Raw genomic sequence first — 26,538 nt, 5'->3', positions numbered from 1 at the left:
AAATTGTATTAACTTTTGCAGATTTTCGAGAATAGATGAAAATAACAAATCCCAACCCTATTTGACTCTTATTTTTTAAAATTCATTTTCGACAACATATTTCATAAAATCAACAACTTTATCAACTTTTCAACAATAATTTTATCAGGTTTTATTAAAATTTAATAAAAATACAATTTTTAGCTAAATCAAACAGGGGCTAAAGTTCATCTAGAAAGATGTTTTCTTTTAATTTCTAAATCAATATTTCACTTGATCATTTAAATATCAATATTCACAAAGAGTTCGTGGTTACTGATCACCAGACGATAATTTGTATTATTTGAATTACCATATTTACACCTTAGTACTGTCCTAGTGTAGATTCTCGTCAGATAAAATTGTGGTAAATAATAATATTGGACACAAAATACTCATAAAATACATAATTATTGTAACAGGAAGTGTTCCTTGTAGATTTTGGACATCTTGTCCTCTTTGAACTTATTTGTGAATCTATTTTCTGAGGAAAATGCCATCAAACCAATACAGAGGCTGAGTCTTCACACATTTTAACTGCTTATCAAAAGTGTAAACTGTGGCAGCTGATATTTTTGCTGTAGCAGTAATTCCTCTATAATGTAAACTCTTAACCGTATTTTGATTTTTTGACCAAACCCCAACTTCATCAAGTTCTCCTTCAATCCAGCACATGCTAACTGTAACGCCGCCCCGTGCTTTCAAGCCCTTAACGCACCCATTTGCCCATTTATCCTGCGGAAGAGCAGGGAGCAGGTACATGTCTTTCACCGTGCTCTGAACTAGCATTTCTGCAACTGCTGCAGAAAATCTGGTACGAAAAATTGCAAAGTTAGAACCTTTGTTTCATCGGTGATCAATGAAATTATGACAGATCCCGTCCCTGGACTGCATTGAAGTTCAATGTCTAATTAATATTCATAGAGACATATGCTTACCCAAAATTTGCATCAATCTGGAAAGGGGGATGTGCGGTGAATAGGTTACTATAAAGCCCTCCTTCAAAATCACCTTCATGATTAGGGTCCACCAAGTCGAACAGATGCTTGATCATCTGATATGCATTAATGCTATCACCAAGACGTGCCCTCAATGCAGCTTTCCACACAGTCGACCACCCAGGACCGTCTTCTCCTGTTTCATTCAAACAAATAAAATCCAAGACACTAGAATATTCGCAAGAAATCTACACATCTTTTCTTAACAAAGCTGAGGATAACTTCAAGCTCATCTAAAGTATGAACCTCTTTTATATAGTGTATAGTTTGCAGCTTTACATAGATCAGGAGTTTTTTCGAGAGTAATTGTGTGCCCCGGGAACAGGCCAAATAGGTGCGATAAATGCCTATGATGCACATCCGGATCCTGAAAGTCTTGTGCCTGTCATGACGAAGAGGATAAGGAGTATTTAATTTCTCAATGCAATGTAAAGCCTTCCAGATTAAGATAGGGAAAAGAAGAAGAAGAAGAAACTAGAGACAATTGAAAGTTCTAAACCCACCCACTCCATGATGGAACCATCCCTTGCTATTTTGGTTGGATAAAGACGTGGTTGAGCTTGGCGAACTCTTGCAATTAGAGCTTCTTCATGTTTCCCTAAAATCTATATTTAATTCAACATTAAAAGCACACAACAAATTAAGAAGAATAAAATCGATTTAATTTCAATAATTCAGGTGATAGATCTACCTCAGCAGCATAAACAATGGAAGAGAAAACTTCATTAATGATAGCCATGTCCATGGTCGATGAGTAGCTCACGCTCGCAGGCTTACCATCAGGAGCAGTAAAAATATGCTCTGGGGAGGTTGAGGGATTCGTTTCGAGGAGTCCTTCGCGGCCTTCTATCAACCAGTCCAACAGAAATGAAGCACAGCTTTCCATCAAGGAATATGCTTTATTTCTTAGAAAATCCTATATATGTATAAGATAGCTTATGCTTAGGATAATTTCTTAGTTCACACAAGAGTACACTTACATAAAGAAAGGTATCAACGAGTCTATTTAAATTTGAGCATGGAAGATCATGCATTACAGAAAAGAGAAGATAAATAGTTGCATTAGAAAGTATGATAAAAGTATCCTATCAACTCAACATCAATAAAGACTAATATAAAGTTACACTGTCCATATGGAGAAAATGATTTTAAGAATAATTTTAGGATCATCTCTAGGCTCTTTTTGTGAACTTTAAGATATGTCATATCTTATCTAATCCAACTACACCTATATGTTTAGAAGTAATGAGATTTTTATCCAACGGGGTTTTCAGTTAATCGAACCTTGGCTTAGTTCATTAATCAATGTTGAACAGTGCTTTTTTGCCGATTTATTGACAGAAATTTTTGTTTCTTACCTGGTCCATTGTATAGGTGTAATGCTCCCATAAATGTGTACAGAGCCATGCTCCACCCATCTGCCATAAAGCCCATACGGCCTGACCACTATCCGGGGAAGTTTTTGCCCATATATCAGACACCTGATGTGCAACCCAACCGCTTGCATTATAGTTCACCTGTAACATATTGCAACTAAATACATGAAGGCTGTACATAAACTACATTGGCATATTTGATAAGCTCAATTGGATAGCACTGTAGGGATTAAAAAAGAAGAAATTTAGTTCTGTTTCATGTGCAGTGATGTCCTCTACTGCAAACTAAACATGTCAAGTGAGTTTTAACTAGGAAAAAAAATTGCATACCCGTTCTACATATCTTAACCACCATAAAATTACAAATTAAAAATCACATCACCTAAAAATGTAATCAACTGACTCGGGAAAAAGTCCCTTTCATCCCTCGTTCTGCCAGTTCTCATTGGTAACATCATTGACAAAGTATCCATTGAGTAACCATCCAAACTGTGGAAGCCTCAGTATTATTTGATGTAGTGAAAATCAGAGATAAAGGTATCAGTAATCGTTTCTTTTGCTTGATTTCATGTAAGTTAACATGTTGAAGCTGGTAAGAAGGTAGAAGGACAACAATTCTCTGTTTCACATAAAATCTTCCAGAATTACCTCTAAGAATAAATTAATTTCTTGCATGCATACTGAATCTTAATTTTATGATCTACTTGTGCTATCATTAGGGCACTCCCTTTTTTATTGTTCGTGTCTATATTAAAACTTGAGAGATATAAAGATTTAAGATGAATACAAGCCAAAACATACAAAAAGTCTTTACCGCTGCAGTTCCCTTTCCATTAATTGATAGAGACGAGATATAGTCAAATAAAGGCTCTTGGCATTCATTAAGATTGCAAGAGAGAGAAGGCCAATAGTTCATTTGAAGATTGATATTTAAGTGTTGAGCACCACTGCAGATGGGAGAAAACAGATGGTCAAATTTATAAGCATCAAAGAAAATTTCAACAAACATGGATAAATAATGAAAAAGAGAAGATTTGCAATAAATTTTAGAGGAAATGAGAGAAGAAAAACATACTCCCATGGTGGCTGTATGTCCTTGTTCCAGATCCCCTGTAGATTTGCCACCTGAGTCCCAGGACGTGAACAAGCAATTAGCAGATATCGACCATACTGGAACAGAAGCTCAACCAAAGAGGGGTCTTCATTGGTTTTAAAAGACTTGACTCTCTGTGCAGTGGAAATGGTCTCATCTGTGTTTTCGCTTAAAGGATTTACGCTAATGTTCTTGGAGCTCTTTGAAAGGTGCAGTGAGACGCGATGGAAAAGTGATTGGTAGTCATCAACGTGACGTGCATAAAGATCAGCATATGAAAATCTTTTAACTGAATCCATTTTACTTATTGAAGAAGATTTTGGATCCCTTTTTGAATCCACAGGTTTGGTAAAAGGCCCATCAAATGATGATGATGCAACAAGAAGTATAATTGCCGAGTTGCAACCCTCGACCCGAAGCTTTTGGCCATCAAGAACACGCACTGCTCCTGCACCATCACTAATCTGCAAATCCAGAACTGCTGAATATTGAACTCCTGGAGGATTGCTGCTTTCATTATATGGTGTATTCCTTCTGCCCGAACAACTTCCATCCATAGTAATTTGATTTTTGTCATTTACATAAGAATGATGATGCAATTTGCTGTGTAAATATACAGTAAAATTTAGATGTGCCGGTTTATTTCCAGAAATCTTTATCGCAATCACTTGATCTGGATTCGAGGCAAAATATTCCCTCACATATTCTACTCCGTTAGAAGAATACTCAACTTTTACTGTTGCAGTGTCTAAATCCAGCACTCTCTTATAAGTTCCTTCATCATATGTGGCATTAGAATCATCAAACTCTAGCTTCATATCACCCAGGAGCTGGTAAACCTTTATTTCAATGAACCATATCAACAAATAATGATACTGCTCGAACTTTTTGTCCATAAAGCATATTCCCTCTCATTTTAATGATCAAAGAAGTTCAAAACAGAAACAAGAATGCATTCCAAGTCATTTAATCACATCTTGTGGCTAATTAAATGCGTTGAGTGCCCTAATTCATTTTGACTTTATATTAAATAAACAGAATTAGAAAACAACACAGTTTGAAGTATTGATTCTAGTTAATAATGCCTAAACCATAAACTGTTGGATTATATTTTCAAAGCAAGATTAGGTCACATTTATCCAGGCAAAAGCATCAAAACAGTGTCAAATGTTATCAGCTTTCACCGTGCACACTTCCATGGAGGAAGTTTTCTTAACACAAACCGGCTAAATATTTTGTCTTTCATTTTTTTTTTTATTGGTCGAGACTAACTATTGTTCAAGAATGCAGTTTTGTGATGTTGCAACCCAAAGAGGGTGTCTTCAATTTATAAACAGACTGATTAGGTTTTTGCATTGACAATTTCAAAGTAAAGTTTTCATGGAGCTCTGTCTTAACAGACATAAAGCCCTAATATATGTGTAAAGATAAAACAATCCACATCCATCCGAAATTCTGAAACTAATATACCTAGTAGGCAAGTAACCAAGAAGCTTACATTAGATGGTTCCCCCGACAATTTGAGCGCTGCTGTGGTAGCTGCTGAATATTGTCCTTCATCAACAAGTTTCCTGACCTCAGATAGTATGGGTGGAACACCAAGGTTTGTATAATTACCAGGAATTCCGGTCCAAAGTGTGTCCTCTGTTCCAAAGAGAAAAGAAGAAGCCTTAATTGAGATTATTCGAACCCTTGTCCTATGCTAATCTTAGTTCAGTTGCAAACTTCAGCAACCAATTTTGCATCCCAATGAAATTTTGAAATTTGAGTATAAATCATTATACTCATGGCAACTATGAAAAAAAATGCAAGAACAATTACAAAATCTTGAAGTTCTGTTCTCCATTGGGACCTCAGCTCTTTAAAATTCTCCATTCAAAAATAACGAAAGATTAACACGAGGGTTCGTATATAATATATTCTAGTTTCAAAAACAATACACATTATATTTTAAGTTCCTTGATAGTTAAACAGATTAATCATTAACCCTTCAATTTCACCATTTTCATAATATAGCTGGCTTTATTGAATGAGAAACAAAAATCAGCCAGTAACACAAACAATTCTAATCGAAGAAATTACACAAATCGAAGCAACATTGCTACCTGACTGACCACCAAGAATGCAGGTAAAGCAGGAATCATAAAAAATACCAATTTCTTGCAGTCTCTATAATCCCATTCTTGATTCCCAAGAAACAAACAGTAGGCCTTAAAATCAACCAGTCCCATCTTCTCTTAACATTTTTGGCAGATTTGGTAATATAAATTAAACTGTACTCGTACTCAAACATACACTTTATGCAATGGTATATCAGTAAGTGAATTTACCATTGAGATTGAGAGTTTCATTGGCAACACCACCCCAAACCATAGCGCCAAGGCGGCCATTGCCGATGGGTAAAGCATCAGTCCAGTGATTTGCTGGTTCATTAAACCTAACCTCAAGAGGCCTCGAATTCTGAGCTCTCTCTAATCTTGGGCTCCACACGTCCCTATCTGTAAAGGGTTTTTTCACCCATTCCCTATCTCCCACTGCAACCCCATTAAAAAATCCGAACAAAAATCCCAAATGCACAACAACAAATAAGGAGAAAAAGACATCAATTCTTTTCAGTATCATTAAAACTACTTACAAAACTACACTTAAAATCTTATTTTTAAGCCAAAGATGCAATCTTTTTGATGAATCTTCTCTCTTTATGAACAGAAAGAATGGGATAATGTAAGTACTTAACAACAATCCTTGAGAAAAAGAGCGGCTGGTGTGGTGGACACAAAGAAATGTGAGCCATTGCAATGAATGCAAGCGGATCAGATGGGACCTCTCTAAAATCTACTCTGGAAATACCCCTTTTTCTCAGAAAACAGCGGCTTTTATTACATTTAACATGCTTTATTTAGGTTGTCCAAATATTTTATGTCTGATTTCGTGATCTACAGTTCTGGCCATTGTAAATTTTTCGCATGTGATGTCCTGTGGGAATGGTATTGATGAATGAATCTTGAATTTTCTATGAACAAGTTGAACATGTGAGGGATGGGGTACCAGCCCAGCAACCCAAATAATCAGAGATTTTGCATTTTTGTTCAACAGACAAGGCTGACCCACTTTTGCTTGTAAAATTAATGTTGATCAACACCGTTGTTGATACCAGGATATTTGCAGATCCAAATTATTCTTTTCCTAAAATTATGAAATAGTTGTTCATGTTTGATTAATGTTAAAAGTGGCAATGTGGCAATATCAATAACAAAGTCAAGAAAGGATTTCTGAAGTCGTGTTAGAGATTAAAATCAGATTTTTAGTAAATTTTGATAAAAGTTGATGAAATGTGTAATTGAAAAATTATGAATCCTATAAAATGTGCAGTTAAAGTTAATTATTGATTTTGACTTAAATTTTAATCAAATTTTTTAGCACTACCAAATAGCTCCCCTATTTGACTTTCGTTTTTTTAAAAACTTATCTTTCCCAAATTTATTTTCAATCACATTCTCTCAATAAAATAATTTTACACATAAATTCAAAATTTTTCTCATTTTTTAATCATATTTTCTCAAAAATTCATTATTATAAAATCTACTTTTTCAGGAAAAACAAAACTCAAATAATTAATAGAGCAATTACATTATTTATTAAATAATTCTTTGTTAGGCACGGATACAAGTTCAAAGTCAATAATTTAATACTGGACTGTTGTGTTTACATGTAGATTTTATCTAATATTTTGTTTTAATTAAATATGGTTTTGACTTTTGAGCCAAATGAGCCTCAAGAAAAACGGATGTCTAGATGAGGACCAGAAAAAAACCCACAGCTTTAACTGCATTCCCTTTTGTTCAACTTTCCTCGTCAACTGCTGCATTGGGTTGCATGAGAATCGTCCTGGGAACATAAATTTAGTCATCTCATTCACAACACTGTTATGTATCATCACGGATGATTAGCACCAATTTAAATGTCGACAGACCTTCATTACATTATTCATTATGTTAGAATATATTATTGGACAATACGAAAGTAACATCGGCATCACTTTAACTTGTGCTAACTACAATGACGGTATGTGGCATCACTCTTTCGATTGCCTACCATTTAAAACCAAGAATGATAGCATTTTCAGGCATGCAATGTTGAACAATATTCTCAACTTGTTTGCTAACATGGCGTCCCGAGCAAAATTTTATATCTGCATATTGTATTGATTTCGAAAGCAAATACATCAATTTTATCGAGTTGAACCAATAATCTATGCTTTTCGAATATGAATCCACATAAATGTTAGACTAACCCCTATTTGAGCCCCATTTTGGTAAGAAAATATATTTTAAAGTAGTGAATTTTTGCAGAGTAGGGTTAAAAAAAATGAAAAAAAAAAGGTTTTCTAGTTATGTGAAATTATTTTATAGAAGAATGTATAATTGAAAATGAGATCCAAATATAACCTAAGCCCTTGTTTTAGTCCCATTTTTTTTTCATAAAAATGTATTTTTGAATAGTGTATTGATGTGAAATGAGTGGTTGAAAAATAAGGAAAAGTTTTTGAATTTGTGTGTAATACTATTTTATTGAAGAATGCATAATTGAAATGACGTCAAAACACTATTTAAAAATGATCCAAAGAACGAGTCTCAAACAAGGGCTAAATCTATCTAGCATTAATGATAATAATGTTAGTGTAAGTAATATATATTTTCAAGGGTTATTCTCCTTGTACAACATTGTACACGATTATAGTCTCCTCACATGAGAAGGCACCACGATAACTTTGAATGATTGCAGGCCACTCATGTGAAGGGACTGTAAGTCTTGCTATACAAGCACAACCCTATTTTCATAGTCTTTATTTCATTTTCAAAAAGTTTGAATAAAGTTCATTGATGTGATGTGGCTTTGGTGCCATACTGACATCACACATGGTCGCCATCAAATCTACTTCAAACGTTTGGGTTCGTACTGAATTAGATGACAACAATTAAAAATTATATTTTTACATTTAAGTCAACTTGTCATTTTATTAAAAAAATAAGAAAAAAATTGAACCCCAACCTTAAGGGTCCCCCACCGCGCCTATCCTGGAGTATCGTGAGGGAGATAAATCGCAGGTTATGCCTCCAAGAGTATAGGGTGGAAGGCTACTTGTACACTTGCACTTACCCAAAAGTCAAATCCATATTTCAGGATTCAAACCCTTGACGCGGCAAACTCAAGTAAAACTGAATTTCTCCACCCTCCCTTTTTACCACTTGGAGATGTGTCTTGGGGGCCAACTTGTCATTTTATTGCCACGTGAGATGATAGAAAGATTTCTCAAATTTGAAGAGTACTATAGGTTTACTTAGTGATATATGCATAACCAACTGTATAATCTAATGAGCCACAATCCAATCTAGTGGTTGAAGAGTACTATAGGTTTACTTAGTGATATATGCATAACCAACTGTATAATCTAATGAGCCACAATCCAATCTAGTGGTGGCAAATGGAAAGAGCCTCTTGTTGGCTCGACTCTTCTCAATTTGATTTATGGGTAACTCGGACTTGTATTGAGACGAGTCATGAGTCAAGTCAAACTCGATTTTTTTCACGAGCCAACTCATTTTTTCGCTTGTTTTATTAACTTCTTTAAAAATGAGAATCAACTCAATCCAAGAGGTCAACAAACTAAAAGATCGTACGATGTCTAGTTTGTGGATGACTGGGTTTAGTCAATTGCCACCATTCCAATCCATGGGCAGTAGTTGGGCTTTTGGACCTAGTAAACTCGATTCAGCTCAATTGGCCTAGTACGATCACTCAAATCACCTCAGAATACAAAGCAAATTCGCCCTTAAGTCAGCTGAAAATTGAATCTGATTTTATACTGAAATGCATAAAGCACTAAGAGCCTATGGGGAAGTTCTAAGGCTGGTGAGGCGGCTGCCGAAGGACACGAGACCTTACTATGCCAAATACGTCCGTGAAAACTTCGTTAATTACAGAGAGGTTGATCCGAATGACGCCAACGCTGTTCAAGAACTCCTCAATCGAACTTACACTCACTCCCTTTGGGTCCTCAAGAAGGTTACCCGTGTATATGAAACTGTTAATTATGAAATAATTCATGCTATTTTCCGTGCAATTGTATTTTGTTTGTATCTTATTGCTAGATTTGTGATGATATGCAGTATTCAGTGGATGAAGCTGTGGCCAATAAGCTCAAGGAAATTTGCAGCAGTTGATGGTCAGGCTTGCACACAATATGTTTGCTTTTATTCCCAGAAGACAAACACAAGCTCATTTCTTAAAGAAATTTTTTCTCCTAATTTTATTTGCATGATAACGTGAGATGTTGATCACAGCTGATGGATAATTGAGACAATTTTCAATTCAAAATAAAAAATACGTATTTTTCGCCCCTTTATCAAATATTTAGCACATTAATTAACAAATTGTCTTAACTATAGAGCATCAATTTATATATCTTCTCTGCAATGTTATTGGAATTGGAGAATTTAGCTACTAACAATTTTCTATTGATTTTAATCTCCGTCCTAAGAATCCGAACAGGACGGAGGAGTAGGAAGCCAGTCTGACGTCGTTGCCATCCAGCATATGTCTGCGGCCGAGAAATGAAATGACAACAATTTCCCAATAGCAAAGCTCGTATAAATATGGTGATTAAAAATTTGAATAATGTTTATTAAAGGTTGAATCCCAACCTTGAGAGTTTCCGCCGTCCCGTCCCTGAAACATCGTGAGGGAGGTAAATCGTGGGATGTCAGGGAACAAGAACTTGTCCGTACACTAATACTCACAAAGAGTCCAATTCCATATCTTAGGAATCGAACCATCACACTGCAACTGTCAGCAAAATTGAGACTACCTCACTTCTGTCCTTTGCACTACTGAATTATGTTCCGAGGGGCATTTGAATAATGTTTATTATTCTGAAAAATGATCGCTATTGTATGTGGTAGGTGATATGATAATAAATGATGAGATCAATTATATATAAATGAATATAAGCACCAGATATACTTTAATGATTTCATCATTTAATGTTACGTCAGTATTCTAAAAACTTTTCTTAATTCAATGAGATATGTGTTAGAAGAATAATACTATGCAACCCCATTAGAGTTATAATTCCAATATAGGTGACGTCGTAACACTAAATAATAGGTTGAATGAAAAGTGAAATTAAAATAACTTATTTAATTTTACATATCATTTAATGCTGCATTAAAGTCCCATAGATTGAGGTTGTAACTCACGTGGAACTAAATAGCATTACTCATATTAAAATTTACACAATTTTGGATAATTTGCTGAATATAACAATTTGTTATTCAAATTTGAAATCCCTTTTCCGGTTTTTTTAACAAATCTTAAAGATCTAACAAGATTAATTATAGAATATGAGCACAAGATATATTTTAATTATTTCATGATTTAATGTCATATCAATATTCTAAAAGCTTTTCATAATCCCGTGAAATCTATGTTAGAATTTACATATTTTTGGATAATTTGCTGAATATAACAATTTTGTTATTCAAATTTGAAATCCCTTTTTCAAGTTTTTACAAATCTTAAAGACAACATAAATCTTGTTATAATTTTATGCATCAATCCATCAATATATAAGGATGAAAGTTTCATAAATTTTGAACAAATTAAAGACCACGAGTTCAAAATGGCTAAGTTCTCTGATTCTCGTGTGTTTGGAATTGTTCTTTTATTGCTGATGATATCTGGTATAAATTTAGCCCTTGTTTGAACCTTATTTTTTCTATCAAAATACATTTTTCAACGGTAATTTGATATCATTTCAATCACACATTTTTCAATAAAATAATATTACACGCAAATTCAAAAATTTTCTTATTTTTTAACCACACTTACCTTATCATAACACTATTTTAAAATGTATTTTTTGAGAAAATAATGAGGCTCAAACAACCCTTAATAAATTTTATTTCTATTTGTATAACTAGTGGATGTTTCTTTTTTATTCTTTCTTCTACTACAGCACCACAAAGCCTTTTCGCAGTCAAATACATTGTTACAAACACCGTCCCGAACCATCCAGGCGGGCAGCGGTTCAACCAGGAAATCGGGGTTCCATACACCCTACAACAAATGGGTGTTATCAATAATTTCATTTGGAATCTTTTCAATCAATCTACCGATGCTCAGAGAAAAAAGGTGCCAGTTTTGAACGTATACATCACAGAGCTCGACGACGGTGCAATGGCCGAAACAGGTGGTGACAACATTTACGTCAGTGCTAAATCAGCCATACAATCCTTTCCACCAGGCAAGGCAAGAATTGGGTTCACTTCATTAATGTACCATGAAATGACACACATATTCCAATGGTCCGGTAATGGGACCGCCCCCGGTGGATTAACCGAAGGGATAGCAGATTACGTGATGGTAAAATCGAAGATTAATTTCGAGTCGAGGCCTAGTCCAGGTGCAGGTGAAAAGTGGGACGAGGGCTATGGTGTCACGGAAAGATTTTTAGAATATTGTGACAGTTTAAGACCCGGGTTTACCGTTACATTGAACAATAAAATGAGATACGTGTATAGCAATAATTATTTCCTCGAGTTGTTGGGAAAACCTGTGGATCAGGTGTGGAAGGAGTACAAGGCCAAGTACGGTAATGTTCCAGCCTCAGATTCTTTGTTCAAAATATGAAATAAAATTTTAGAGAAATAAGAAAGATTTTTGAGATTTTTATACATAATAATAAGAAAAATCCTGGTTGTCAAGTTGAAATTTATGTAGATAACTAGTTTATTGTGAATCGAATAGCTCCATTGCAGTGACCACTTCACTAATGCTTCGGAAATTTCTTCTCTCCTTCAGAAGATTCTTGGCAAAGTTGAGAGCTTTTCGTTCACAATCAGCTCGTTTTTTAGCCTCTTTGATTGATTCAAAATCTTCTACATGAGCTACTCCAACAATTCTCCTGCAAATCAAGAATGTGTGTTTATTAGATGTCAGGAAAAACTCGAACTGATATTTAATGATAATACCAACTAAGATCAGCTTTCTAACAAGCAACAAGAAAAAATTTTCAATGTTGGGAAGAATTATTCGGACATCTGTACATAAACGAGCAACAAAAGCTTGTGATGTACAAACTCCAATGTTATGATATAAACTCAACACAAATAGAAGTCACCGCCGATATGAGATAAAATCAGCATAAGGCACGATAATTACGCAATGTTGAGAATCTAATTCACAGTGGAGGTAAGCCCGTCTAACCTTATCATTTTGGCAGCCCCAAATCCAAGAGTGTCGTGGAAAAGTTCTTTCATGTATTTCTGTTTTACCAGCAACTGTACGTCTGGATTATTATAAATTGCAGGAAGATATGCCTCTCCAGGACCATCCTTGTGTTCATCCCAGAGAGCAGTAAACTTCTTATAGAATAGGTTCCAAGTCTCTGTTATAGTCTTCAAAATCCATACTTTATATGGCTGCATTAGAAGAATTTTTTCTCTGATAAGCTACTGAATTAAGTTAATGTATTCTGCTGGATATCTTGTGATTCTTACGAAAGGGAGAACAGATGGAATTGGCATTAGTTTCATTAAAATATGGATCTGAATATCAAACATTCCAAACAGGCATAATCAGGTGGGAAATTTTGAAAAGCAAAAACGACATAGAAGTTTAGGAAGGAGACCGAAAAGGTAAATAAATCCCAAATCTACCCATTCTTATTACTACCTCGCTAACAGGAGGTTAGTGGGACCTCAATCATGTTACCTAGGGAGTAGTGAAGCACAAAAAAGAGGAACCAGTTATGACACAACTTTCTCTTCAGTAACAACCTCCGTATTTCTTTTCAGCTGACATCTACATCCTCCATAAGTCTTAGAAGGGTGCCCATTGTTTTGCCCCACGGTCCATTTCAATTACTTCATCAACTCTTGCTATTCTAGAGGAGAAATACTTCTGTAGACTGTTCACATGGTGCGACTGTCCTATTGGGGAGGATGGTGCAACGGTCCTATTTGGGAGGGCCACCTCGGCCGTGGCCCACCACACACAGAGGTGGCGCCTCAGAGTTGGGCAGTCACCACGTGACGGTGCGATCGTCCTACCAAAGTATTTCTCATTCTAGAGATGCTACAGCTGTGTTTTATCACAACTAAAATCGTCTACCATGATGATACGCAAGATCTAAAAAGGAAGTTGGAAAGAGTAAAGCCTGAAAGAAGAAATTTTCTCCCAACGAAAATGTTCGTGAAATAAAGAAAACCACTAAAATATTATTAGTTTACTACAACACGTAGTTACATTGATTAACTCTGCGGATACATCTTTAGGGTATATTTCAAAACAACAATTCAATTTCACTTTAGAACAAATGCGTCCAAGAACCTCACTACCAAAATTGATTTTTTTTTCTTTCTACAATAAATCTTGCTTTCAAACTAAAAATCCAGGGTGGGGTAGATTTATGCGCCCTAGTGTGTTTACACAACTGATATTTATTAATTTCAGGCAAGTCCTCTCATCGTAACATGTATAGGTACGATTAATTTATATACTATATTCATGATAAGACTCTAACTGGAGTGGAAGCAATCTAGCAAGCAATTAAGAGAAGGAAAATTCTAGAAGATACCATTTCTAAGGGGTTGGGTAGAGATGAGCAAACTGAATAGAATCTTATGTCTAGGGGAAAAAACTATCTGAAAAAAAAATATACTGGAGAAGCAGGGAATTACTGTGAAAAAATCAAGAAAGATAGTCAGAAAATTAGTAGAGATGAAAAGGGATGTGGAGTCACCTTTCGATCATTCCCATAGACAGCGTGTCCATCTTGTGCAAAGTAAGCTAAAATCAAATTCCCAACAAAAGCTCCAATATCAAATCCCATTGGCCCATAAAAACCGAATTCTGGATCTATAACTTGAGTTGAATCTACAGTAACCATGACAGAACTTGTATGGAGATCACCATGTATAAGAGCTTGAGCTCTTTCACAGAATCTGGAAAATTACCAAACAAATGTAAGGATAAATTCCACATTCTATTGAAAAATTATAAAAATGCAGTATAAAGAATTAAATTTTAATGCTGCAGATTACTTTGATTTTAGCTCAGCAATTTCAAACTTCAAAATGTTATCCCCCCGAACTGCTTCGGCATCAGAATCAAGATAAGGAGATGTCCAACGATTATGTTCAGACACTTTGTAAGGGTCAGAAAAGACAACCTTCTCAGTGAGTCTGCATAACTCCACATTTCCACAATATTTAGCAACTGCGCAAAAAATGAGGTATTAATAAGGCACGGAATGGAATCCAGGAAGAGAATGAAACTCATCATTATTTCTTAAATCTAGCAAAGAATGGAATCCAGGGAGAGAACTAATAATGAATAGGAAAGGGAGGAGAAGGTAATGGGAGAACATGAATGGCGACGGTGGTGCTGATCAGAAAAGATAAGGTGTGAAGGCCATGAAATTAAGGCAGGGAACACAAAAGGACAACCTAAGCAATTGACAAATTAGTACCTTAAGGGTCTGCAATGGATAAACAGAAATCTACCAGCAGAGTTATCACGTTCTAAAATTCTTGTTAAAACTAAGAGAATGGAGGAAAAATTGTGAATAACTTCTGTATTTTGTGTTGAATAAAACTGTACAAGAGTCATCCTTTTATAGGTGAAGGAGGCAAGCACATAAGGTAAGTAATTAATGCTAATTACACGAATCATGCTCTAATTACACAAATCATGCTTTGGTCAATCAATATAATTAGGGAGATATGCTAACAATTCTAGTACAACATTCTGATAAACAATTGCAGTCGAGTTCAGATCTAGTACGACTGTTAGATAATCATTAAAAAATAAATAAACAGAAAAAATTGAAATTGAATATGTTATGAAGTAGAAAATACATGAACCTATTTGTATAAGACCATCCAAATTACTTACCTGCACTTTTATGATCCGTTGTTGTAAGGTACAGAAGGGACGTGTAGAATAGAGTTTTAGCCATATAGTCTGATATGTGCTCCGCAACCAATGGATACTCAACCCCAGCAATCAAACCCTTTCTTAAGATTATATGAGGAGGCTCAATGTACTGCATGCCGATCAAACACATCGAACTGTCAAAATGGTAAACCTCAGGAACATGGTCAGGACACAAGCGACCGTGCTCCTTTAGCGTTGTTGTTTCAAAATAGGCACGTTCTTTTGCCATTGGAGATGACTCCCCTAAACAACGAACATAAGGAAGAGCCTGCAGAGATTTATAACCAATTTGAGAAGGAACAAAATGAATAGTTTTCCTAGAGGTCATTGAGAAATGATATTTTGATCTATATGAAAGAAGATTTTTAATCCTAACATCTTCTCCATGATACGCTTTTATGTTTTAAAGTGCTTGATTTAGAAGTTGTTCTATATATTAGACACCCCGATATGTGAATACGCAAGAGAATTATATAGCTTTCTCTGGTTGATTAAAATTTCCGCGACGTAGATTTTAATTATGAAGTTTTGCTAGAGTAAGATGGCAATAGAATATCAACATTGTTGCAATCCTCATTCTATTAAAAACTACACAAAACAAGAAGAAGTGTAAGAAATTCCAAGAACGCTGGTGTTGCCTTCTCCCTTAAATCTGAAGCCTTGTCTAGTGCCCTGGATAGCCACTTCAACTGTCTTCATTCTTGCTTCGTATTTGCAAATCAAAATAAAGTTGGGAAATGCTGTCCCAAAAAATTCCTTTTCCAAGAATATCTGAAAATTACTATGGATCTAAAACCTCATCTTCCTCAACCACCACTAGGCACTAGCTAACATCGCTACACAAAAAAAATGAATGAATTTTATCCCTTTGGTATCTGGAAGCAAAACTTTTTACTCTCGCAAGTCGATCCAATTCTAAATTATGATTTTGAGAGCTGTGATATGGTACCTGTTTGATAACGAAGGAGCCAGAGGGGCTGATAACAGTATACACAAAATTCAGATTTCCATCGCCTATTTCTTTAATTTCCAGCTTATCGAACTGATGGCCCAGCTTTTCAGCCAATATTGGAGTTGCTTTGACGTACTCCAGCAGTAACTTCTCGTCCAGTGGCCGGAACCCATTGGAAGCCATCTCCTAGTGGTGATCGGCGGCAGCGAAGAAGCTTTGAGAGTCACACAGTTTGGATAGTAATTGAGGAAGGGACTGGAAAACCTTTGACTATTATGTAACGTGACTTGTGTAAAAAATGGAAGAATATAATGCTTTATGTAGACGGGAGAAGCACGCCGTATAGTATAGTCTTCTGAGAACTACCACATGGACGACGACGTGATGGGAGATGTTCGTTGGTTAACGGATGAAGCACGCTGTATCGTAAAGATTTTTCAGCACTACTACAGCGACAACGAGATGATGGGAGACGTCCGTTGATTCGGACATTGACCCAATACAAGACCGTGAGTATATAATATGTCATTTGTACATAAGTGTTTTTATAAATTTGGTTGATGAAGATGCCAATATTGGTATACCCCGAGGACTCCATATGTGCACCCACTCACCTTTTTGCCTTATGTCCTCGGGATCTTTCGAGACCTCGAGGTATTTTGGTCCTCGAGAAAACTCATACTAATATTAACATCAACTCCTAAGTCCTCGAGAATAATTCTCGGGACATACTCCACCAACAAACCTTCTAGACCTAGGTACCTAACAAACGAACACCTAAACACCCATGAACTCTATATCAACTCTTAAACCACTTGTCAGACAATTCCATTACGAGTAGGACATTCTTTATAAATAGGATTCCCTTGGATAAAAACATCCAACCAGCACAATCCTACTAGGAGTGCACTACCTACCCCTATAAAAGTAGAACCTTGGGCCATTATTCAAGTACGTTTTTCATTAATTTCCTTTCTGACTTATGCATCGGAGGGGTGACGAGAACACACCTCGTTGACTTTGTTTCAGGTACCGGAAGACTACGATCATGCTCAATCCGAATCATCGAGCTCGGGAAATATACAGGTACGAATTTTGATAGCATCATTGGCGCCGTCTGTGGAAAACCCTACCAAAAGCCATGGTTAACACACGATCAGGTCTTCCTCCCGCAAGCTCATCCGCTCCCATCTCCCATCCTGTCGAAAATCAACCGGCTCCTCATGAAGAATCCTTGGGAATGCCCGCACCTCTGCCAGCGGTCATTACAACCGAAGCCTTTGAAGAGCACCGTCAACAGGTGGCCACGCTCACGCAACTGTTAAGTCAAAGAAATTCACATCCGTAGCCAGCACAGGCGGAGCATGGCGATTTTATGGCCGATGCTCGAGCACGACCACCAAACCCCGCAAATGGCGGAGTAGGAACCTCGGGTATTCATAATATGGCCTCGGACTCGAGATCGGCGCCATGGATTCCGGTGAAATTGCCCGGATCATTCAAGAAGGAATTACAGCTGACCTGCAACGTAATGCTCGGGGGCCAACAGGTTTCACCCCCAACACTCCATTCACGCCAGAGATATTGACATATCCCTTGCCCGACAGATTCAAATATCCTCGCATTAAAAAGTATGATGGGACGACCGACCCCATCAACCATCTCATTGTATACACTGATGTCATGAACTTGCAAGTTGCGCCGGATCAGGTTATGTGCAAAGCCTTTCCACAAACGCTGACTAATGCCTCTAGGGATTGGTTCTCGACATTGGAGCCTAACTCCGTAGCCTCATTCTCAGATTTGGTTGATAAGTTCTCAGTCTTCTTTGCAAGTAGCAAGCGAATCAGGAAGACAGCGGCCTCTCTCATGCAACTTCGCCAAGGACCAACCGAAACCCTACGAGGATTTATGACAAAGTTTAACAAGGAAAGGCTTCAAATACCTGACCTCCACATCACAGCAGCTGTCTCCGCCCTCGCTTACGCCGTAAGATGTGAAGCCTTCAAGATGTCTTTATCAAAGACCCGATCGCAGACAGTGATTGAGCTCCTCACCCAAGATGAAAAATACATTAATATGGAGGAAACACTAAATCCAAGAAGACCTGGTCCTTCCCATGAAAAGATCGAGAACAAGAGGCAACATGATCCCGTCCCCCGACATGAGGTTCCCCGGGATAAGCGCAGGAACGAGGCGCCATCAGCACCTCTCACTCGGTTGAACACCTCTAAGACAAACATTTTGATGGAGGTTAAGGATATGAAAGAATTAAAGTTGCCTTCAAGGATGAAATCACCCCAGACACAAGAGATAGGAGCAAATATTGCGAATTTCACCGAGATCATGGGCATACTACAGAGGATTGTCAAGCTTTACAGCGAGAAATTGAAGCCCTTATCAAAAGAGGATTTTTAAAGAATTACGTTGGTCATGATAAACGGCCAAGGAATGACCGTGACAATCGGAAAGAGCCCGGGGCTGGAAGCAGTGCTCAACCCACTGCTGGAACCATTAATATTATCGTTGGGGGCATAGCATCCGACGGAGACACAAGTAGTGGGCGAAAGCAGTATGCCCGCCAACATGCTCATACCCCAAGAGAATCCAGTGATGAAGTGAAAGATATCACTTTTGGTGCAAGAGATTTGGAAGGAATATCTTATCCTCATGACGATGCCTTGGTCGTTTCTATGGTTGTGGCTAAATCTGTTAAGCCTTTCTTTGATATAAGCCTTGTTTGGCCCCAAGAGATTTGGGGGATATGCCAGGGATAGACCTAGAAGTAGCTGTCCATAAACTTAATATCAGCCATGGGGCCAAACCTGTTAAGCGAAGGAAGAGACAGTTTGCGCCAGAAAGACGTGTGGTCATTCAGGAAGAAGTCAGCAAATTGTTGGGAGCGGGGTTCATAAGAGAAGTCCAATACCCCGATTGGCTCGCTAACGTTGTTCTGGTGAAAAAGCCCAGCGGTAAGTGGAGGGTCTGCATTGACTTCACAGATCTGAATAAGGCATGCCCAAAGGACAGCTACCCGCTACCCAGGATCAGTAATCTTGTGGATAGCACATCCGGACATAAGCTGTACAGCTTCTTAGATGCATTCTCAGGGTATCATCAAATCCTCATGGCCAAAGAAGACCAAGAAAAGACTTCATTCATGACTGATTCAGCCATATATTGCTATAGGGTGATGCCATTTGGGTTGAAAAACGCTGGGGCAACATATCAGAGGCTCATCAACAAAGTCTTCGCCGATTTGATAGGGAAGAACATCGAGGCCTATGTAGATGACATGGTTGTAAAAAGTAAGAAGGTGGAGGAACATATATCCAAACTTGAGGAGGTGTTCGCCATCCTACGAAAATATAAAACCCCGAAAAAATTCAGGCTCTGGCAGCAATGGAATCACCAAGGACCAAGAAAGAGGTTCAAAAGCTGACAGGCAGGGTAGCCGCCTTAAACAGGTTCATGTCTCGAGCAGCAGACAGGTGCTTCCCCTTCTTCAAAGCCCTCAGGGGTAATCATTGCTTTGAATGGAATGAGGAGTGTGAGAAAGCTTTTCAGGAGCTCAAGCAGACATTGGAATCTCCTCCTATCCTCACCAAACCTGAGCCCGGAGATACTCTGAATTTATACTTAGCTGTATCTCAGAATGCAGTGAGTGGTGTCTCGGTGAAAGAGGTTAACAGGGGCCAGCAACCCATTTATTACGTAAGCAAAGTCCTACTTGATGCAGAAACAAGATACACTTTGGCAAAACAACTTGCCCTTGCACTGATAGTAGCAGCACAAAAACTTCAACAATATTTTCAGTCACATCCTATTGTTGTGCTCACCAATCAGCCTCTAAAATACATTCTTCAGAAACTAGACGTTTCAGGAAGACTACTGAGGTAGGCAATTGAACTTGGAGAATTTGACATAGAATTCAAGCCCCGTCCTTCTATCAAAGCTTAGGCCTTAGCTGACTTCATTGCAGAACTCACCCTAAGGCCTCGGGAGCCAGATGGTAGCTCGAGCTCGACCACAGGCATGTGACAAATTTTCGTAGATGGAGCATCAAACTCCTTGGGCTCGGGTGCAGGGGTCTCAATTATAAGCTCGGACATGCTCATAAACATTCAGTGTGCACTCAGGTTCGAGTTTGAGGCGACCAATAATAAAGCGGAGTCTAAGGCCGTCATCATAGCCATGGAACTCGCCATAAATCTAGAGCTTGAAAATATCAAAATTTACAGTGATTCACAGTTGGTGGTTGAACAAATCGAAGGGACGTTCGATAGGAAGGATGAGAATATGAGCTTATACTGTTTGAAAGTGCATGATCTACAGAGAAAGTTCAAGAGTTGTGAAATTGTAAAAATTTCTCGGGCTAAGAATTGTAGGGCCGATCCCTTGTCAAGATTGGTGTTCATGGGAATAGATGGGCTTGACAGGACAGTCTATGTCAGAATTGTAATTGAGTCAAGCATCAATCAGACCATAGGCGTCATGGATATTGATAATGAGCCATCATGGATGGACCCAATAGTGGACTTCATATAACATGGCAGTCTTCTAGAGGATCCTCGGGCAGCGAGAAGCATCCGGTCCAAAGCTCCGAGGTATTGCATGATTGAAGGTGTTTTATTTCGCAGGAGCCTCACACTTCCAAATCTCAGATGCCTTAGGCCTTCCGAATCATCCCAGGCCCTAGAAGAAGTTCATGAAGGTGTATGTGGGAACGATCAAGGAGCTCGGGCATTAGCCTTCAAGCTCATAAGGTATGGATATTATTGGCCAACCATGAAGAAAGACGCCTGGGAATATGTCAAGAAGTGTGACAAGTGCCAAAGATTTGGCAATGTCATCCACCCTCCTGCAGAAGACCTCACTAGCATTAGTTGCACAGCCCCATTTGAGCATTGGGGAATTGACATCCTTGGTCCCTTTCCGATAACTAGGGGGCAATTGAAGTTTGTGGCTGTGGCTGTAGAGTACTTCACTAAGTGGGTTGAGGCCGAGGCTTTAGCAACAATTTTAGAGCCTAAGTTGAGAGGTTTCATTTGGAGATCCATCATATGCAGGTTCGGGATACCGAAAGTCCTCATAACTGATAATGGCAGGTAGTTTGACAATGCACAATTTAAAAACTTCTGTTCCAACCTAGAGATCGATCACCGTCTGACATCAATTTCCCATCCTCAAAGTAATGGTCTTGCCGAAGTAACCAATCAGATTATATTATAAGACTTTCGTACAAGGATCGGAGAGGCAAGAGGTTCCTGGTCTGACGAGTTACCCTCCATACTTTGGACATATAGAACGTCCCTCAAAACCGCTATGGGGGAAACCCCCTTCATGTTGGCTTTCGGTATTGAAGCCACCATCCCTATTGAAGTCAGGTTGCCCAGCCAAAGAAGACTTGAGCCCGAAGATACAGGGTACACCACTGAACACCTCGACCTCTTGGAAGAGGTTCACAATCTGGCAGCTTTACAAATGGCCTCTTACCAAGATAGAACAGCAAAGTATTTCAATAAAAAAGTGAGGACACGAAGATTCAGGGCCGGAGACCTTGTGTTAAGAAGGACAGAAGTAGCAGGTCATGCTTCGGGCAAGCTAGGACCAGTTTGGGAAGGGCCCTTCGAAGTCATACGACAGCTTCAAGGAGGTGCGTACAGTTTAACAGATACATCAGGAAAACCACTTCCAAGACCATGGAACGCCGAAAATTTAAAAATATATTACAGGTAATCAATTTCCAGTAGTCAAGCCTGCATGCTAAGGTTCACGTTTTCAGTTCTCGGGCCTGCGTGCCAAGTTTTATTTTTGTTTGTCAGGCCTGCGTGCCAAGGTTTACGTTTTCAGTTGTCAGGCCTGCGAGCTAAGTCTGTTTTCAAAATACAATGAGAATTCAGCTATTCATTGATCTCACTATCAAAAGCCTTACCCCGTGCAAGCATTAAAAGCCTTGCCCTGCACAAGCATTAAAAGCCTTGCCCCGCGTAGCCTTGCCCCGAGCAAGCACTAAAAGCCTTGCCCCGCGCAAGCGTCAAAAGCCTTGCCCCGAGCAAGCACTAAAAGCATTGTCCCGCGCAAGCGTCAAAAGTCTTGCCCCGAGCAAGCACTAAAAGCCTTGCCCCGCGCAAGCATTAAAAGCCTTGCCCCGCGCAAGTACTCAAAAAAGCCTTGCCCCGAGCAAGCACTCAAAAAAGCCTTGACCATACGACATACTCAAGCATAAACCGTTATAGTAATGCCTGGGACGTATAAAAGTCCTCCATCTTTTTTGGCAAATCCTAGTAATGTGCTCGAGGTGTGAAGTCCTCGAGAATATCTAAATCCCTCGAGGATGTCACATTTGTACATTACTACTTTTTAAGTTAATGTGCTCGAGGTGTGAAGTCCTCGAGAATATCTCAATCCCTCGAGGATTTCACATGAGTACAATGCTACTTTTTAAGTTAAATGTGCTCGAGGTGTGAAGTCCTCGGGTATCTTCTTTAAAAGTTGATTTGCTCGAATTATGGAGTCCTCGAGTATATTCTTTAATGTTCATGTACATTACTTCTCTTTAAGTTATTGTGCTCGAATTATGGAGTCCTCGAGTATCTCTTTAAGTCAATATGCTCGAGTTGTGGAGTCCTCGAGTATACTCTTTAAAGTTAATGTCGCATGAGTTGTTACTTTTCAGTTTGTTTGCTCGAGATGTTTGAAGTCCTAGGGGTCGGGATGACTAATTCGAAGTTCGTGACTAAAAGACAATAAATTAACAACAAAAAATACACAATCATCGATCAAAAAAATGTTCAAAATTTAAACAAAAATTACAGAAGATCAGGGTGGGGGGAAGTCATCCAATATGGCTAAGAAGAGGGTCGAGGTTGTTGATGTCAATCTCAACGTCGTCCTCAAGACCCTCCTCGTCGTCTCCGCCTAATCCTCCTCCATCTTCAGAACCTGAGAGCTCTAAAGTATCAGTAATGGAAGGCACCGTCTTCAGGTCATCCGGAGCGACGTCAGGTAACTTCAGACGGAGAAAGGCCCGGGCTTCTTTCAGAGCATGGAAGTACGCCCCCGACGAGTATTCCCCTTTTATCTTGTCACAATCCTCGGAGGTTTTAAACTCCTCCCAGGCCTTTTCCTTGACGTCCGCGAGCTCGAGCTCAAAACCCTTTGTCTTCTGGACAAGCTCTAGCCTCGCACCCTCGACCTCATCCTTTCCCACATCAAGGTCATCCTTGGCCTTAGCAGCCTCCATTCTCGCTTCATCACGCTCCTTCAATAAAACCTCGACTTGAGCCTCAAGGTCTAGAATCCTCCTATCCTTGGAGGCCATGGACGTCTCCACCCCAGCTGCCCTCTTGGCCTCCTCGAGCCCTTGAAGAGAAAGCCCTCGAGCTACACTCAACATCTGAAAAAAAAAACGGAGAGAAAATGTTAAGTATTAATCTCGATGACAAAACTAGAGGCTGAAGTCAAATGTTCGAGGATTACATTCACAGTAAGACTCTCGAGGACCTTCATCCCATCCTCGAGCTTCACCTCCTTCTTGTATTTGTTCACAAGATCAGGAGCGAGGTGGCAACTCTCAAAGTCCCCGGTAAGAATCGGGTCATCCTCGAGGTCGACCACTTCGGAAGAAGGCCGAGGAGTAACGACCCGAGGAGTAGGAGATCTGAGGCTCGGCTGCAAAGGGGTCGAGACTTGAGGTTGTGCTCGAGATGTTTTGCCAGGCCCCTTCACACCCTCAGGGGTTCCTCGAGGCCTCTTCTTCGGGGGCTGCCCCTGTGGATGGGCATCAGTCCTCGTGCTAACAAAGTTCCAGAGGGCTCGAGGATCAAACGACATGCCTGCAAAATTTACAAACACTTTAGAACGAGCACAAGGTCAAGCTATTTTGCAAAAAAAATATAGGAACATCCCTACCCTCGACGCCTCTAATATCTGCCAGGTTTATAACCTCTTCCCCAATCTCTTTCATCGTCGAGAAAAGGGGGCTGAGCACCACCAGCATCCTCCTATGCTCTTCCAACACATCTGGATACACCTAGCTCTCACAGGACTTCTCGGCATCGGGGATTCCCCAATCAGGCCAGAAAGGAAGGTCGGGTTCTTGGGCTATTACATAAAACCACCCCTCCCTCCACCCCTTCAGAGAGCTCAACATTTTAGGGACCTTAAAACCCCATATTGTCGAGAGATAGCCAAAACAAGTGTATTGAGGATGCTTCTTAAGCTCGAACACTAATTTACAGAGGTCAATGTTGGGCTCGATACCTAAGTATCTACATGCTATGAAAAAATATACGAGCATTCTCCAGGCGTTGGGCGCTAACTGCCCCGGGCACATGGAGTGCTCGACTAACAGAGTAATGAAAAAGGGGTGAAGGGGCCACCTAAAGCCAGCCTTAAGGGTCTCCCTAAAAATAACAAACTCCCATCGTCGAGCTCGAACAATCCTATCCTCGGGGCCAGGAAATCTAACATCGCAAATAGGCATAATACCATATTTCCTAGCTGCAGCTATAGCTGAGTGCTCTTTTAGCTTACAAGGTTCGTCAGGATACTCAAAGATCATATTAACCTGGGCCTCGGGAGTAGCCTCTAGGGGAATAGCCGTCAGTATTATCGACGTTCCTACGTCCTCGGTACTACTCGAACTACTCGATGAATCTCGACCCTTACTACTCGACATCACTTAACAAACTAAAGACCTAGCTTATGGAATAACTTAAAGTCTCGAGCCTTACCTGGAGTTTCCCGACGACTTGAGAAGTTCCCAAAGTATTTCTCTCGAGCACGACCTCGCAGAACTCAGATTTACAGTGGGTAAAAGTGAAAAATGAAGGTGAGAACAACAGTATTTATATGTAAAAACGATGGGAGGCCAAAGGTCGCTATCTACGACCGTCCACGAAGACAAGTGTCACAAATCCAAGCCCATTCTTTGCAACGGTCATATCAATACCGACCTCTATCGTCAGCCATCACTTCTCGACGAAGCTTTCTAAAGTGACATAACTCATGTGCACCCCATCCTAAGAGCTCGATCTCTAGGAGGAGTGCACGGGGGCCAGTGATGATGCCAATATTGGTATACCCTGAGGACTCTATCCCGAGGACTCCATATGTGTACCAACTCACCTTTTTGCCGTATGTCCTCGGGATCTTCCGAGATCTCGAGGTATTTTGGTCCTCGAGGAAACTCATACTAATATTAACATCAACCTCTAAGTCCTCGAGAATAATCCTCGGGACAGACTCCACCAACAGACCTTCTAGACCTAGGTACCTAACAAACGAACACCTAAACACCCAAGAACTCTATATCAACTCTTATACCACTTGTTAGACAATTCCATTACGAGTAGGACATTCCTTATAAATAGGATTCCCTTGGATAAAAACATTCAACCAGCACAATCCTACTAGGAGTGCACTACCTACTCCTATAAAAGTAGAACCTTGGGTCATTATTCAGGTACGTTTTTCATTATTCTTCAGTTTATAGTCTCACGCTTATAATTCCTTTTCTGACTTAAGCATCGGAGGGGCGACGATAACACACCTCGTTGCCTTTGTTTTAGGTACCGGAAGACTACGATCGTGCTCAATCCGAATCATCAAGCTCGAGAAATATACAAGTACGAATTTTGGTAGCATCAATTGACAAAATAAGTATTGATAAAATTCGGATCATTGATTTTCAATGATTTAAAAGTCTATTTTTGTGTGCAAAGTGTATTTACAAATTTGGTTAACAAAATAAGTGTTGACAACATTCAGGTCATTGATTTTTAATATTTTGAAAATATTTTTGAAATTATTGGTGTAAATGTTACTTTGTAAATCAATTTTGTACATGTAGCATAACTCTGGGTATAATATCTTCACACGTTGTATAGTATAGACTTTTAGGCACTACGATAGGAACCACAACATGAAGGGGAAGGATCACGATAGGGACGACAACATGATGGAGGAGATTCATCCAATCAGGTTATATTTAAAATTTAGAGTATATTGAATGGATTGAATATTGACTCCACATATGACGATAAGTATAATATGTTCACAGGCTGCATGATATAGACTTTTGGACACTACGACAAG

The 26,538-nt window shown here is 39.0% G+C and overlaps 5 protein-coding genes across 6 annotated transcripts; 3 read left to right on the top strand and 2 right to left on the bottom strand.

The window, feature by feature from the left end:
• Nucleotides 1–370: 370 nt before the first annotated feature.
• Nucleotides 371–6,500, bottom strand: LOC111410640 (alpha-L-fucosidase 2-like). 2 transcript variants are annotated; one of them, XM_023041078.1, is made up of 10 exons: nt 5,816–6,500; nt 4,984–5,129; nt 3,468–4,324; nt 3,207–3,339; nt 2,375–2,533; nt 1,708–1,932; nt 1,520–1,621; nt 1,263–1,398; nt 957–1,152; nt 371–829 (listed from the first exon to the last, which is right to left on the bottom strand). In XM_023041078.1, exons 1-10 carry the CDS (start codon nt 6,105–6,107, stop codon nt 496–498), a joined length of 2,580 nt encoding a protein of 859 aa, XP_022896846.1. In that variant the 5' UTR covers nt 6,108–6,500; the 3' UTR covers nt 371–495. The 2 variants fall into 2 exon arrangements, with proteins under 2 accessions (XP_022896846.1, XP_022896849.1); XM_023041081.1 differs by having other exon boundaries at nt 3,468–4,031; nt 5,816–6,013.
• Nucleotides 6,501–9,283: 2,783 nt separating this feature from the next.
• LOC111411054 (LYR motif-containing protein At3g19508) lies at nt 9,284–9,891 on the top strand. Its single transcript, XM_023041626.1, has 2 exons — nt 9,284–9,551; nt 9,656–9,891. The coding sequence occupies exons 1-2, from the start codon at nt 9,357–9,359 to the stop codon at nt 9,707–9,709; spliced, it is 249 nt and encodes an 82-aa protein (XP_022897394.1). The 5' UTR covers nt 9,284–9,356; the 3' UTR covers nt 9,710–9,891.
• Nucleotides 9,892–11,436: 1,545 nt separating this feature from the next.
• On the top strand, nt 11,437–12,176 carry LOC111411450. Its single transcript, XM_023041982.1, has one exon. The coding sequence runs from the start codon at nt 11,613–11,615 to the stop codon at nt 12,174–12,176; it is 564 nt and encodes a 187-aa protein (XP_022897750.1). The 5' UTR covers nt 11,437–11,612.
• On the bottom strand, nt 12,039–16,869 carry LOC111410639 (methylthioribose kinase-like). The gene is made up of 6 exons (XM_023041077.1): nt 16,435–16,869; nt 15,444–15,753; nt 14,591–14,765; nt 14,290–14,491; nt 12,753–12,967; nt 12,039–12,450 (listed from the first exon to the last, which is right to left on the bottom strand). Exons 1-6 carry the CDS (start codon nt 16,618–16,620, stop codon nt 12,276–12,278), a joined length of 1,263 nt encoding a protein of 420 aa, XP_022896845.1. The 5' UTR covers nt 16,621–16,869; the 3' UTR covers nt 12,039–12,275.
• Nucleotides 16,870–17,907: 1,038 nt separating this feature from the next.
• LOC111411449 lies at nt 17,908–19,214 on the top strand. Its single transcript, XM_023041980.1, has 2 exons — nt 17,908–18,656; nt 18,707–19,214. Exons 1-2 carry the CDS (start codon nt 17,908–17,910, stop codon nt 19,212–19,214), a joined length of 1,257 nt encoding a protein of 418 aa, XP_022897748.1.
• The last annotated feature ends 7,324 nt before the right edge of the window (nt 19,215–26,538 follow it).

The sequence above is a fragment of the Olea europaea genome, chromosome 15, assembly GCF_002742605.1.
Source record: "Olea europaea var. sylvestris chromosome 15, O_europaea_v1, whole genome shotgun sequence".
NCBI classification, from domain to species: Eukaryota; Viridiplantae; Streptophyta; class Magnoliopsida; order Lamiales; family Oleaceae; genus Olea; species Olea europaea.
This window is presented reverse-complemented; position numbering and strand designations above follow the sequence as displayed.